The sequence below is a fragment of the Blastomyces dermatitidis genome (genome assembly GCF_000003525.1).
Source record: "Blastomyces dermatitidis ER-3 genomic scaffold supercont1.8, whole genome shotgun sequence".
Taxonomy (NCBI): domain Eukaryota; kingdom Fungi; phylum Ascomycota; class Eurotiomycetes; order Onygenales; family Ajellomycetaceae; genus Blastomyces; species Blastomyces dermatitidis.
In genome coordinates, this window is record NW_025544781.1 from 2,271,027 (window position 1) to 2,286,292 (window position 15,266).

A 15,266-nucleotide genomic window follows, 5' to 3' on the forward strand; every position below is an offset into this window, starting at 1 on the left:
GTTTGGTTTTTTATTTTTGATATTTTCTTTATGCTTTTATAGCTCTAGCAGGATCGCCGGCCTTATCCTCGCCCAGCCAGGATTGAGTGGGTTAATCTTAACCCTATCCTATCCACCACCAAGCAACTTCCAACCTCCGACCTCAACCTCCGACCGACCTCGACCTCGACCTCACCAACTTCCACCTCCCAGTCCCGCCTTGCATCCAGCTCTATCTCTCTGCAATCCTGTTTCTCTCTACCCACCTGCCCATCGTCCGTTGCCGTTACAGCTGCGATTGTTGCCGTCGGAATTTCTTGACTACATCCCCCCCCACATCTGCCAGGTGGTGTGTGTTTTTCAGCCAATTGAGCAAGGGTTTGAAACAACCTCTTTGAAGGAAACTTTTGAACCACCTTAACTGTCTGAACAACACCAATCACTGCACCCTCCCAATGGCGCCGTCATTATGAACTTCCCCGTACGCTGCTCTGTTTCATAGGAAGCAAACAAAACAGAAAAGAAAAAAACAACACCGTCCCGCGGATATCCATAGCGAAAGCCCCTGATATCTACCGGCTTCGAAATATACAATATTGGTTTGGAGGCCTACACCGGGGGACATTCAACAATAACTAACATCTCTCGCCTATCACTTGTTCATTCCCGCCGAAAGCTTTCCCCCATTTTGTCATTAAACTCCCTCCAATCCGGCGCCATACATAGCCTACCCCTCGTTCCCGGACAAAGCCAGCTATGCCTGGCGCAAGCTTCGAGAAATCCGTCAAGGGGGCAACAAAGACTAAGGTCAGTATATATATATCCCTAAATCAATCACCGACGCCATTCATTATCCCTCATAACCATATCCCATCCAGTTCCAAAGAGTTAAACCCAGCCAAAAAACTGACACAATCCTAAAAACAAAACTAGAATGCCGCCCCGAAATCCAAATATATCGAACATATCCTGACCGCAACATACAGCGAGGCCGGTGTCGCTGAAATCTTTCGCACGCTCCAGTATCGCATCCGTGATTCAACATGGACCATTGTGTACAAAGCCCTCATCGTGGTGCACATGATGATCCGCGAAGGTTCCGCCGGCGCTGCGCTGAAATATCTAGCGCAGCATCCTAGGCTTCTGATCGTTACGAGTATATCTGAAGGTACTTTTTTTTTTCTCTTTTCTCTGAGAGCGACGGAAGTGGTGGTGGCAGATATGTCAAATGTGTGGCTTTCATGCTATTGTATGCAAAATTGTTGACCTTCAAGTCTAGTCCAGGCCCAAGGACTGAATATATGGAGATACTCTGAATATCTCATTTCGCGCGCGAATGCCTTTGCGGAGACCAAGACAGATTTCGTACGCGGCGGCGAGGGACGGTTAAAACGACTTACTGTTAGTAAGGGCTTGTTGAGGGAGACGGAGATTGTGCAGAAGCAGATACATGCCCTGGTGAAATGTGATGTGAGTTGCGCCGACTGCGTATACTGTTTTTTGGCACCCCATTGGACACAAGCTGACGTCCTTTTCTTTTTTTTCCTCTCCAGCTCTTAATGGACGAACCGGATAATGAGATTAGTTTAACAGCATTCCGGTTGCTGACGTTAGACCTCCTAACGCTATATTCTGTGATGAATGAGGGAACTATTAATATTCTAGGTATGTATACCTGGTTCGCAGGATCCTACTTTAGGATGATAGCTTACGTTGGGCGTTATAGAAAATTACTTTGAAATGTCGCGACCGGATACCGAACGTGCTTTAAAGATATATAAACGGTTCAGTGCGCAGACGGAAGACGTAGTGAAATTTCTACGGATCGCGCGGCAGTTCGAAAGCGCCACGCGCCTGGCGATACCGAATCTAAAGCACGCCTCAACCGACCTAGCCAAGCTTCTTGAAGATGACCTTAACGATCCAGATTTCGACCTGCGCCGGCGGGAATATCGTGCGCAAAAGTTTGGCACGAGCAGCGAAGAGAAAGAAAAAGGAGTTGCGAGAAGCAGATCAGTCTCAGCGCCGCAGAAATCTAAGCCTGCGCCTGTTTCAGCGCAAACGGCACCACCGAAGCTAGAAGTAAAGAGCTCAGGGCCTAATCTGATTGATTTCTTTGACTCTACCGACCAACCTCAACAGAAGCAGCTGTCCATGCTGCAGCAAACTCCTCAACAGCAGCAATTCAATCCTCTAACTTTGCAGTTCCAGCAGCCACAACAGATGCAACCGCAACAATTCCAACAAACGGGCTTCCAACTACAGCAAACTGGGTTTAGCCCGCAGAATAACTTCCAACAGCCTCAGCAATTCATGCAGCAGATGACAGGCCTGGGCCAGCAGCAGCAGCAAACGGGTTTCGGCGGCCAATTCGGACAATCGAATTCCAACCCCTTTGGGCAAATGCAACAGCTGCCGCCGACTCAACCTCAACAACAATTACAACCCCTCCAGCCAACCCATACTGGCGCCGGATTCGGCGGCTACACCCCGCAACCACAATGGAACACCTTCCAAACGGCCCTCCCCAGCATCCCGCAAAATGGAATGGCTTCGTTCCAGCAACCCACGCTTACCGGCGGAGGACGGGCGAACAACCCCTTCCGCCAATCCATTCTCCCGCCAGCCTCATCAGACACCTCCAACTTCTCCCCGCTCAGCCCAGCTTCGTCCAACCCTACGCCCTCCTCCACAAACCCCGCAACCACTCTAACCCGTCAATCTACAAACCCCTTCGCCAAACGCCTCACAGTGCAAACCCCTCAATTCACAAATGGCTACCAATCCCAATCCTCATCGCCTTTTACCTCCCAACCACCCACCGCCCCCCTCCCTGAACTACCATCCCAAGAACAACAAAACCAACAACCCGCCGCACCCACCCTCCAACCCCAACGAACAGGGAAAAACCCGTTCGCCCGCCCCCAAACAGCACCTGGCCTCCGACCACAACCGCAAACCCAGCCTCAAATGCCCGGGCAGACGCTCGCGCCGCTCCGGCCCAACCCGACCGGTAGCACGAACCCGTTCCGCCAAAGCGTGTTTATAAACCAGCATACGGGGCAGGGGTGGCAGATGGGCCAGCAGGGGACGATGGGGGGACTGGAGAATTTGGAGACAAGGCCGGTGTTTCCAAGGCCGGGACAGCAGATTGCTTAGCTTTTTTCTTTATTTCCTTTTCTTGGTAATGTGTTTGCTCCCTTTGGGTTGTTTTGGGACGGATGGGGGGTAGGAGGGAGGGGGGAGAGGAGAATAGGGGAGAAGATGAAAAGAGTCCTGGTGACCGGGGTACTGCCAAGAAGACACCCGGCCAGCTTGCTGGCTTGTGTGTGTGCACGCGTGAAATTTTGCTATCATTTGCATCTTTGTTATCATTACCATTATCATTCATTCCTCTGGTAAAATTATACCACTCTTGTTCAGCTTCATTTGTCATGTTTGTTTCATTTCATTTCATTTCTAGCTCCAGCACCACTTTCATTAATCAGTACCTTGTTTCATTGTCATATTTCTTCCCTTTCACCCCCTTTCCTTTGCTGGGTTTTCTTTTCTTTTTCCCTTTCCCATCCCTCCTTGCTACATTTTCGTTTTCATTTCTTCCCTTAAGTGATTTTTCCCCCTAGATATAGTATTATATATATCATCATCTTCAATTTTCTAATTTCTAATTTTAAATTTTCAAATCTGTTCTCTTTCCTTCTTTTCCTTTCTCCATTTCTTCTTTGCACCGCGTCTTTATTGAAAAATTAAAGACAGACAGACAGACAGATAGATAAATATAGCTAGAATTAAAATAAGGCTAATACAATTCTTTTGATTTCTGTGGCAGGCACACGCACACGAAACTGTTGGACGTGTACGGGACATACATAATATACATGCTTACAGCCTGAGGCGGAGGTGAATTTGTTGAAGCATTAAGGGATTGGAGAGTCAGTTTTGATAATCCGCGAGGGCTTTCGTGGGGAGGAACATCTCCGGCCCTCATCTAACTTCTCTTCCTCTTTCATCCTCCTTGTCCCGCTTTAACGTCCATGTAGGCTTTGAGTCAAGAATAGGTTTATGTAAGGGGTGGGGGTTGTGTTGTCGCCAAGGTACTCCGTGCAAATATGAGTGAGTGAGTATATTAGAGAGATAGAGAAGCAAGCACCTTTGGAGAATCAAAACTGAGAACGACTCAATTAAGTCTTTGTTGAAGTCCTTTTTCCACTCCCAGATAGCATAATATATATATCCACGGAGCGACGCAAAGAAGAGAGAGGGTGAGTTTTAAAAAGTAATTTGATCAGCCCTAGGCCCAAGGAAAGTTATATTTTTTATTATCAGAGATGATGGTTGCTTCAATGCAATTCAGGTACTATCCTCATACCAAGACACTTTCATATAATTGTACCCAGCACCTCAACTGAAATCTATCTCCTGCCACTCACTACGACCAACAGTTTATGTCTATAACATATAAATAACTACACGCAACACAGCTTGCATTGCTCACGGTCTAACCAAAGAGTCGGTCTAATAACATCAGCAGTAGTCAAGTCTGGGATATCCAATCTTTCACTAGAATCTCTCTTCTGAAACAAGCGAAAAAGCACGCAGAAGGTGGACGACCGAACCTATGTCTTGATTCCTCATCCCCCCCCCCCTTTTTTTTCCCCTCTTCCTTGATTTTTCTCTCCCTTTCACGTCTCTCCAGAGAAATAAAGGTTTTCCCTCTCTGCTTTAGCGATGTTCTATCTACAGCTAACCCTCAACTCAACCAGAAGCCGGGTTCAACCCACTCCCACTTTCCTCCTTTCAAATGGTGGTTGTGGTATATCCATCTTCCTCTCCTCTTGCCCCCCTCAAATCCACTACATAGTATAACAACCATCTTCAATCCGAATTTCGCAAAAGATGAATAACCCACCCTTCAACAGTCGGTGGTTGGGGGGCTGCTTTGATTGAGTCACGCCCAGGCGAGCGAGACGGAGAGGGAGAAAGGAAGTCTCCTTTATTTATGTTTCCGCTAACTAAACTATAACGAACTAGCAAAACTTAAAACCTTCATTTCAAGCAACCGCCAAATAATAAATATCCTCTGGTTTCCACCTGAAGTTCTGATCGTCGTTCATTATTCGCCCTCGCCCAAATGCCCTTTTTGCCTGGTAAATTAATTCCTCAATGCTGTCGATGAAGAAACTTTCGAAAATTCCTCTGACCTCTCTCTCTCTCCAGATTTGCTCAAAAAAAGAAAAAAAGAAAAAGAAAATCGGAACACGCGATTTACAGGACATGAAAGAGATGGATGGCGTGATATATATTGTTTTAAAAAAACGAGTATTGAGATAACATTTCAGCCGCAGCAGGGATAAAAGCCAACAAGGAAAACAGGAAAAAAATAAAAAACAGCACTCATGCTCTGCTGAAGATCTGGTGACCTTTTCATGCATGACTTAGGAAGTTTGGCTCAAAAATATTGTCTCCGCATTCCTGATCTCTCATCCATCTCAAGCCAACCTAATCAATACCTCCTCGCCTTTCAGCTCAACTCGGTAACAACTACAAAATCTATACAACGAAGGGCTCAAAACTAAAGTGAGGATATCATATCGATGACGAAAACATATTTAAATTCTTTCCTGCGCGCATGGCCCCTATTTATTTTTTAAACAGTCTCGCGATCGGCTTTCCGCCGCGCCTCGAGTGCCTTGACTGACCATGGCAAGTGCTTAACGGGGACGATGAAGAAGCTATTGTTGGCATCTGCGATACCCGCTAGAGCATTATACCACGCCAAAAACGCACAAATGATTCCAAAACCACCGCCCGCCTTGATGAGCGTAGGGTTCGGCGAAAACTCGGGTGTGAGGAAGAAGTGACCAAGAGCAAGCATCAAGAATGCAAGGTCGAGAGTGACGAAGACGAGGCAGAATGCCACTGTGGATCTGAGAGTACAAACGAGGAGGATGGTTGTGAAGATCCACCATCCCTAAAATTGGTGACATGACATATTAGTATAAGGGTCGTCTCTTACTGCGGGAGAAACAAGACCGGATTTTCCATATCAAAAACTTACGAAAAGCCAGAATCCCACTGCGTTCTGGAGCCCGGCTTCTCCGTTTTTCTCGATCATAGTTGCCGTGATTTGAAACCCACCAGGGGTGAAAATAATTGCGTAAGAGATCCAGAAGCCACCGTATGACGAGAGAGCTGTTGCACCGAATGTATTTCCGATTGCCATTTCCCTACAACAATGCCATAATATGTCAGTTCTCGTCATCCACACATTTTCTAAGGATGAAATGGGGGTGGGACACTCCGCTTTTTTTTTTTTTTTTTTTTTCTTTTTCTTTTCTTTTCTTTTCTTTTCTTTTATTTACTTACCACATGCCCGCAAGCAATTGAACGAAGCCACCGTAACCATACGCAGATGCAACCACAATATTTGGCGTGGCCACCCCTCGCGTGTGCATGTTGATCAAACTGAGGACAAATGTGGTGAGGGCGAAAGCAGACAGGCCAAGCGGAGCCGGGTTGGCGAACTTGCGCTGCTCAACGGGGCGATACAGACCGGGCTGGAATTCACCTCCGAAGGCGGGGAGTCGTTCTCCGGTCGTTGGGATCTGAGCGAGAGGACCATATCCGAAGCGAGCGGCGGCCTGGGCGACTTGATATTCCTCATTGGTCATGGTGCGGCCCGGTTGGCTTCCATTGGAAGACACGTTGGCGAAATCTTTTTCTGTTGGTTCGCTCATTGTTCCCCACGCGCTTGTTGTCTGTTTATGCGTATACCACGAGTCGACGGGGTCTTTTTCTCCCTGATATAAGGGCTTGGAGGGAGGGGATGGTTAGATTTACTGAATCTAAATAGGGACGAGAAGAAAAAGAAGAAATGTGAAAGAGAAAAGAGAGACTGCAGGATAGGTTAAGTTGAAGAGAAAAAGAGAAAGAAGTCGGACGAACCTGCTCTATGCACACAAAGAAGGATAGGGAGGAACGCAGGGGCGAGGAACAAGTAAAGAACAGGAAGGAAGGATGGCCAGAACTAAAAGACGAGGAAGGCGGGAAGGAAGGGTATAAAAGGGACAGTGAGACAAGTCGAGAAGAGGAGAATTCTGGAGAAACGATTGATATTCTTCTCTATAGGAGGAGCTAACAATGCTACTCGGTGAGGTCGGTCGGACAGACGGGATGTTCGTTTTTGTCAAACGATCCAAGACGTAATGAAGTATCATTACTGATTGGAATGAGACCAGGACGGGGAGAGCGAGAGACACTATATTGGGCCTTGGCTGGGCCTTGGCTGGGCGGGAGCTGTTTGGTTTCGTTTTGAGAGACCGGAGCAAAACAAAGAACAGGTATCCTCTCCTTTATTTTGCATTATTAGGTAGGTAAGGATCATTGACGGGGTAAAGGCGTGGAGGACATTAAAAAAAAAAAAAAAAAAAAACACAACGTGGGATAAGGTTGGTGGAGAGAACAAGCTGACTCTTTGATACAAATTAAAGGAAGCGAATGACTGCCTAGGTTTTTTTTTTTTTAGATGGCCGATAACCCCAGGAAAGGAAGAAGGATGGAGCTGTGCCAGGATCGGAACGATAAAGCTCAACTGGACATCTGTTGATATTTTCTGTCTCATAAATTTTTATTTCCCAGAACTAGGTACCGAATTACCCACCCCAACCAGCATCCGAAAACCAGGAATGACGTAGAGCTCCATAGATTTTCGCATTCCGCACTAAACTCATATCAGGTGGGTAATTCTTTTTGGCAAAGAGCAGCTGAATGGACCCGGGGGAACAGGAATTTTATTTTACTTCCGGAAGCGGTGGACGGAGTTGCATGTGGACTCTCTTTCTCTCTCTTCTTTTTTTTTTTTTTTCTCTAATTTATATTCGTGATTGAGATCTCGAGCAGAACAGGAGGCACTCAACAATGCGGTCATACATCGGCTCGGAACCTTGGATGCAGGGGCAAGAAGGAGGCAAAAACGGACCATCTGGAAGGGCGAAATAAAACGGTGTGACCGTGGTCCCAGATTTAAGTTAACCCGAGATTTCTATGGGTATATTTTTGGCCAAAGTGAATTCATTTTCCGACATAGTACCCAAATCCATTTAGGGATAACTTGCCGCGGATTTTCCGGAAATAAAGTTTTATCTCTTTTCTTTTCTTGTCTTATCTTTTTTTCCTATTGCTTCACATGTAATTGCTACGCAGATGAGATAATTTATGTCGTAGATTACAGATGCTGTGCAATGCCTGCAGCCGGTTTTCTGCCTCTACCGCTGCAGCTATCCTGCCATTATCGAATTGAAAATTAAAATTTTCTCTTATTATTATTGCTCTCTCTATAATTGTGGAATTTAAAGAGCCAAAACAGTGTCAATTAGGAAGAATATAAGAAGCTGCTACGCCGTGTGATGTCTATACCATATATGATTGATTGCTCGGGATCAATTTGAATAAAAAGGGTAGAAATTTCCCCCAAATCCCATAAGCTGGAGCTCAATCCATCCATTCCATCTATCTATTTCAACAAACAGACGACATTACATTGAGACCTGTTTCATGAAGCTCCTATATCGGATAAAAAATTAACATAATACAAAACTACCTACATACAATAATGGTTTTAAGTAAGTTCCAAAAAGTCTTTCCCCACCACCATCATGATCATCATCGTCGTCGTTGGCATGTTAGTATCGGAGCAAATACCTCAAAGTCGGGACTGAGACGGTCTCACTTTTTCACGGAGTTTCCAGGATCAGAATGTCAATTCTGGGATATTATTTTTGTGTTTTTAGTTTTTAATTGTTCCGGGCATACATGTGATTTTGTTCAAGACTTTTTATACTTGTGTCAATGTTAATCTGGATTGATTTCCCCTTTTTCGCATGGTCGACCCAAACCAAATTAGGGTTCTGGTATACTGCGTAACTAGTTACGTCCATGGGTTGCATAAAAAGGTAAAAGGTAAAATACCCGTTTCATCCTTCAGCTGCTGAGCAGTGCTAGGATCTCGGTGAAACTGTGGCCAGTCCAGTGATGATGGGCAGTGAAAGCCGAAACGAGGAGCGAATGACACAGACAGACGCATGAGGAATTTGTTTTGTCCCCTCGATGTGCTGATCATCATTACAATCCCAGGATTTGTGAGCATCGTAGTGTACGTGCACATATGCAATACAAGAAAGCCCCCTCCCAATCCCCCACGGGCCAAAAGTCATATAGCTATTTCCTTTTTCACTCGAGGGAGCCAAATTGTAAAAAAAGGGGTTCCCGGGAGGTCTTTAGTAAAGTTCTTGAGCCAAAGCCACAGCTCTTGGAGGAAGGCTTCAAAATGCCACATGGTGACATGGCTTCGTGCAAGCCTATTCCGGATCCACAAAGCTTCCCCACAAATTCGCTCTCCTTTGGGCCCTGGCGTGCTAGAATCTGGGGTAACTAGTGTATTAAGCCTGGTTTGCTATCACTAGCATACATCTGGCGACAAATAGACGAGCCCAGTCCCTTCTTGAACGTTGAACCCTACCAAGTTTGGGGGGCTTGGTGCGCTGAAGGTTACAAAAGCTGCTTAACGCTGAAGTTTTGCAAATTTGAGCTTTAACTTATTTGCAAAATTAACACAAGTTCCAGGATCACTGTGCAATATATTGATATTTCAGGGGTGGAATTTTGATTCCAAACGGGAGTTGAGATGGCCCTTTGAGCTTCCTGTATCAGTCTGATAATCAAGGTGCAGTTGTCCTAGCTTCTTTTCTTCTGAACTTATGCTGTCTTTATATTGTTAATCCGAACGAAATCACGATCAACCGTGGTTTCATATCTCAATATTTTTTATTCATTTTTCACCCTTTATTTTCATTAACGTATAGGTACGGCGGGAGCAACGAAGCAGAGATGAATAACGCACGAGTTCGAGGACCAAACAAACCACCCACGATTTTCCTTCACCGCATCTTCAAAGCCCCCACCCCCTCTCTTATAGCAACTCATGTCGATGAATTGACGTGAAACCTGATAGAGAGACCTGACGCATCAATTGCCGTGTGCTAAACATGCAGATGATGGCCTCAGAGCTCAGAGGGGAAAAGGTAAATGAAGAATGATTCCGGATTGGTTGACATGCTCAACCTGCCCATCGCGAGAGAGTGGAACGGAGGACAGATCCCAAGGACGGATGAGCAATTAGATCTGCCTATCCTACCCACAGATGATGGGTTGTGATTGGACCTGCGACGGGAGAAGTGGCACGAAAACGGCAACCCTGGGCAAGATTTCTTATTTGCTCCGAAGGGCTAGGGTCATTATTATTGAATGGCGACGGCGGATGTTGAAGATCGTACAAGGCATTGCATAACGCATAGCCCGACAGCGAGTGGGGTGAGATAGCGGTGACACACATATAACATTATTATTATTGTGTGCTTTGTGTGCAGGAGTCGACGTCGTGGTACAAACAGAGAGTACGTACCGTGCATCCACCGGGCGTCATCTTGCTCTATCCGGACAGTAGGCCCCCGTGTGCTATGTCAATGTCCACTTTCTATATGGTTCATTTGACAGCGAGAATCACACTGATCGTTGTTGTGAACGTGATTGGTGTCCTCTCCCTGCGTCCGACCAGGCTACCCTTAAATAGGCGCCAAGGCTGCGGGCGTTCAGGGCCTGTTCGGTGCGTCCGGGTGTGTTCTTTTTGTACGGATCTCCACTTTTTTTAAAAAGTACAGCCCCAATCTCATGACTGTTCGGTGGGCAGAGTGTCTGTACTAATAGTACAGCTGCTTTTTACAAAGTACAGATGAAAAAGGCCAGATGTTCAGTGAATTGAGCAGCTGTACTTGCATCTTTTGTCAAGATCTTATGAATAAGCCATATTTAACTTCAACAGCATGTAGACTGGCCGCCGGGACCATGAATTTCACATTTGGTCCCATTTGGTCTGGTCTCATACATTTCTTGGCGTGAGTCCCACCAGGACCATGTGGAAGGTGTAAAGCTTGTGTGATTGAAAGGTTGCTAGCTTGTGGAAAGTTATATGGTGGAAGGATTAGTAAGCCAGATCACGTGACCTGACACCCCCACTCACCAGAGTAACTATACACGATGCTATATACAAAATTCGCCTTCAAATCAAGTACAGGTACAAAAAATGACTGGAAAATGTGTAGTAATGAAAAATCAGTCATGAGATACATTATTTTTTATTCCTCTATTTCTCTATCTTCTTTATATTCTCTTTTCAATGTGTATATTTCAAATGATTGATCTCTTTAACACAGGCCTTGTAATAATACTTTCATTTCATAAAAGCTTTGACATGTGTGAGGTTTTTCAGAATTGAAAGTACAGTGATCTCAGAATCAGTGAATAGGTCTTTAAGACTATCTCTCACTGAAGATTTCCTCAATGTAGATTCTCTCACTATAGTGATATTTCTTGTAGATGTCAGAGAGTCATCAGATTTAACTATGAGTTCTGAGAAGTTCAGTGTATTCTGCACTAAAAGAATAGATTATTCTCATGAAGATATCATAGTCAATTCATCAATTATTAGTGAGTATGAGAAATAATAAACACTCAGATTGAATTTTCTCATCAATGAATAGATTATTAATTAATGAATCAGAAATTGCTGCAGTCTCTTGATAAGCTGCAGTGAGTAGATCTGATGTCTCTGAAGAAATCACTGCAGTCACTTTACAGACTGCATTGAGTAGAATTGTAAGAATAAGTGCTCGCAGGTGATTATTCAGGTGTTTGCAGCTTGGTGTGATATATACTGTTAACTACTAGAAGTATTCACAGTAGAAAGATAAAATATAGAGGTCAAATGTATAATAGTATTCAAGCTGAGTTGTAAATAGTATTTGTGAACTTCAGTCTATATAGTTATATGTAGTCAAGAGCTGCTAGCTCTATTAATTATATAAGAGATAGAAATAGAGATAAAGAATCTGTGAGAAGTGAGATTTCTTATATACTTCTTTCTCTCTAAGGCTTTGTCTGTGAAGTCTTTCACTGAGTAACTTCATAGAGTCAGCTCAGTACTGCAGTAATACTCACTAAAAATTCTTCACATCTATAAAAAAACCTCAGTGAGAAAAAATCCCTTGTTATTATAAAGAGAAAAGAGTCTGTTACTTAGTTTCTTATTCTGTAAGATTCTTTATAATCTACAGATTCTTCTCTAACTATCACACAGATTCATCTCATATCTTTCATACAGAAGAATTTCAGTTAACTCTCAATTATTTTTATAAGATTCTTGTGTGATTATTACACAGATTCATCTCATAAATAAATCACTCTCTATGAGATCATTCTTATTAAAGAGAAGTATTTATGAGTTAATCTTTCACTTATTCTTATAAATCATTATTCTTTAACACTGTAGAATTATGAGGAATTTTTCATTCTTTTACTAACTCTGTAGAATTGTAGAATCAAGATATCTATGATCTGCAATCACTCTTTGTAGTTATATAGAAAGATTCAGGCCTGCAATTCATAATCACTCTTATTTACTAGAGTAATCTGACTATTTTACAGAATTACTCACAGTGTAAGCAAATCTCTCTAGAGTAGTATAAATATCTCAGATCTGTCTGCAGAATTTCATCTTCTTTTCTCTTTTTCTATAACAGCTCTCATTCTTATAAACTATGAGTATTCTTATTCATCTATAAAGTGTTTTTACTCAGATAATAGAGAGAGAGTATTTCTGACAATGTCTGTATATTAATTCAAGAACTTCTTAAGAATAAAAAATTTTTTCAATTTCAATATCTTTATAAATAATATCTGATTACTATTAAACTTCTTGTAAGTGTCTCTGCAACTTCTCTGATCACTTTTTACTAACTGATAAAGTAGAGATATCATCACTCATAATTATATCTTCACTTCTCTCAGCTCTGTCACTGTATCTGATCTTCAGATTAGCAGTTAATTTCATATCTCTCTCAGATCAGTCTCTGACTCTAAGTAGTACAGTTTCTCTCTTTACTGTAAGTCTTCTTATAAGTAATTTCTTATAGACTCTAGCTGACAGTTCTTATAAAGCTTCTAATATTGTCAGTGTCTTCTACAGTTCTGCAGGTCTATAATCACTCTCTCTCTGCTTACACAATCTCTGATTAGATATATGTAAATATGTCTAGGTTTTCTATCAATGATTCTTGCACCGCGGTGCATTTCTGCAATCTCATTATCAATGAGAGATGAGTCTCTGAGTATCTGTAAAATCTGAGTAATCAAGACAATGTGAATGTCATGAATTCATGACAGAAATTGATCTGAACAGATAATCTCTCTCTTCATATCTCAATTATTTTCAGACTGAATACTTCAGCATAACTGAGAAAGTAAATACAGCTTTGTGAGAAGTATCTGATTATACACACAGATAGCCAGCTCTTAAGATTCTGCTACAACTATACATACTCTGATATTCAGCTTCTCTGAAGTCTGTGCATTTCTGATAATCTTTGTATCAAATGCAATAATTATCTGTATCACAGATATAATACTCTCTGCTTCTTTGAAGAAGAAAATTAATAGTTATGAGAAGATTGAATATTACAGATATTAAGAGTGTGAGTATGAGTTTTCTTTATTTTTTCTTTATTAATCTCTAAATTGTGTTCATAGCTCTGTTTATTTTCTTATTTTTTAACTTTAATAAGAATATGATTTCTTCTTTTCTTGTATACACTGCAGACTGTTCATCTCAGTAGAAATTCATCATCTTATAGACTAGAGTTCATAAATAACAGTGTTAATATCTTTATTATAATCAGGTTCTTAGCAAAGACTGTATTATTCTGACTTATCAGAATTTATAGTATAAAAGTTATGTCTCAGCTTCTACAGATATCTTATCTATCTGAATAATTCTCAAGTGAACTCATTCATCTTGTCAAAATATTCTTATCACTGAATCTTGAATCAGAGCTCATGATCTCACTTCTCTGAGTCAATAATTTCTTTAATCTGATATTCTCTTTTATTCTCTAGTACTTTACAGACAGAGTGATGAGTTACAGAATTCTCTTCTAAGAATTTCTTATATTTACAGAGTAAAGAGACATGAAAAACATTGTATATCTGTAACTCAGATAACAGTTTCAATCTATAGAATTATAAGCTAACTTTCTTCATAATCTTGTAAGACTCTGTTTATAAGAGATTCAGCTTCTTACTAGATCTCTGTATAATGATATTTTCTAGACTTAGTCAGACTCTATCATCTTTCTTGAAACTCTTTATAATATACTTGAAGTCATAGTATCTCTTCTAATACTCTTGAGTCTTTCTCAAGAATTCACAGACTTTCTCCCAGATCTTCTGAATTCTCTCAGCCTGTTTATAAGCATTATCACACTCTATAGTATACTCTCACAGGTTCATCAAGATCATCTGTGAATGAGTCTTAGTGAGCATCTCAAAGAGAATTTTATCTGTGCTGATATACTTTGAGTTGTTATATATAAACTCTGTAAGTGATAATCAATACACTCAGTCATTCTGATTGTAATTGATAAAGCATCACAGATACTGTTTTAATATACTCATCAGATGTTCTATCTGATCATCTATCTGTTGATAAAAAGTCATACTTAGATCTCATGAGATCTTCAATATAGTTATCAGATCAGATCAGAACTCTTCTATAAAGATTAATTCTCTGTCTGAGATAATGTTCACAGATAATTCATGTAATCAGATTACATTGTGAATAAAGATGTGAGTTAAATTCTTTAACTTCAAGTTCTTGTAGATGAATATAAAGTGTGTCATCTTGATGAAGTAATTCACTATCACTAGCACACTGTCAAAGCAGATATTATATATATTCTTGCTTTCAGAGAGACTTATAAGAATATTCATTTCTAGCTATTCTTAAGATTTCTGTGAGATGAGTAGAGAAGTAAGTTCTTTATATAATCTGAATCACACTATCTGCAAACTCTGATAAATAGTATAAGAATTCACTATCTTCTTCACAAATTCTCATATCTTCAGTCAGAAGTATTTTCTTATAAGCAACTCATGAGTTTTAGTGTCTATAAAATGACCTGCTAGAGAAGAGTCATAATATCTTTTAATAAGTTCTATACATAGAAACTTATTCACAGGCATATAAATCTGACTCTCTCTTTACAAGAGATCATTTAAGTCTCTTTAATTCTTTATTTCTACAGGATTGATCTCTGCTGTGAGCAGTTTCTGAATATACTAAGTATATTTATTCTCTAATTACAGTTCAGACAATCTGAATAGAAGATCTTGTAAAGACT

General features: G+C 41.6%; 2 protein-coding genes across 4 annotated transcripts; one reads left to right on the plus strand and one right to left on the minus strand.

Moving 5' to 3' along the window:
* The first annotated feature begins 14 nt into the window (after positions 1-14).
* On the plus strand, positions 15-4,032 carry BDCG_07388. Of its 2 annotated transcripts, XM_045423181.1 has the most exons (6): positions 15-578; positions 656-786; positions 913-1,147; positions 1,259-1,449; positions 1,533-1,644; positions 1,706-3,999. In XM_045423181.1, the coding sequence occupies exons 2-6, from the start codon at positions 736-738 to the stop codon at positions 3,136-3,138; spliced, it is 2,022 nt and encodes a 673-aa protein (XP_045282108.1). In that variant the 5' UTR covers positions 15-578; positions 656-735; the 3' UTR covers positions 3,139-3,999. The 2 variants fall into 2 exon arrangements, with proteins under 2 accessions (XP_045282108.1, XP_045282107.1); XM_045423180.1 differs by having other exon boundaries at positions 15-786; positions 1,706-4,032.
* On the minus strand, positions 3,968-7,939 carry BDCG_07389. Of its 2 annotated transcripts, none has more exons than XM_045423182.1 (4): positions 6,925-7,939; positions 6,346-6,791; positions 6,038-6,206; positions 3,968-5,950 (listed from the first exon to the last, which is right to left on the minus strand). In XM_045423182.1, the coding sequence occupies exons 2-4, from the start codon at positions 6,714-6,716 to the stop codon at positions 5,627-5,629; spliced, it is 864 nt and encodes a 287-aa protein (XP_045278632.1). In that variant the 5' UTR covers positions 6,717-6,791; positions 6,925-7,939; the 3' UTR covers positions 3,968-5,626. The 2 variants fall into 2 exon arrangements, with proteins under 2 accessions (XP_045278632.1, XP_045282109.1); XM_045423183.1 differs by having other exon boundaries at positions 4,277-5,950; positions 6,346-6,769; positions 6,925-7,836.
* Positions 7,940-15,266: the final 7,327 nt, after the last annotated feature.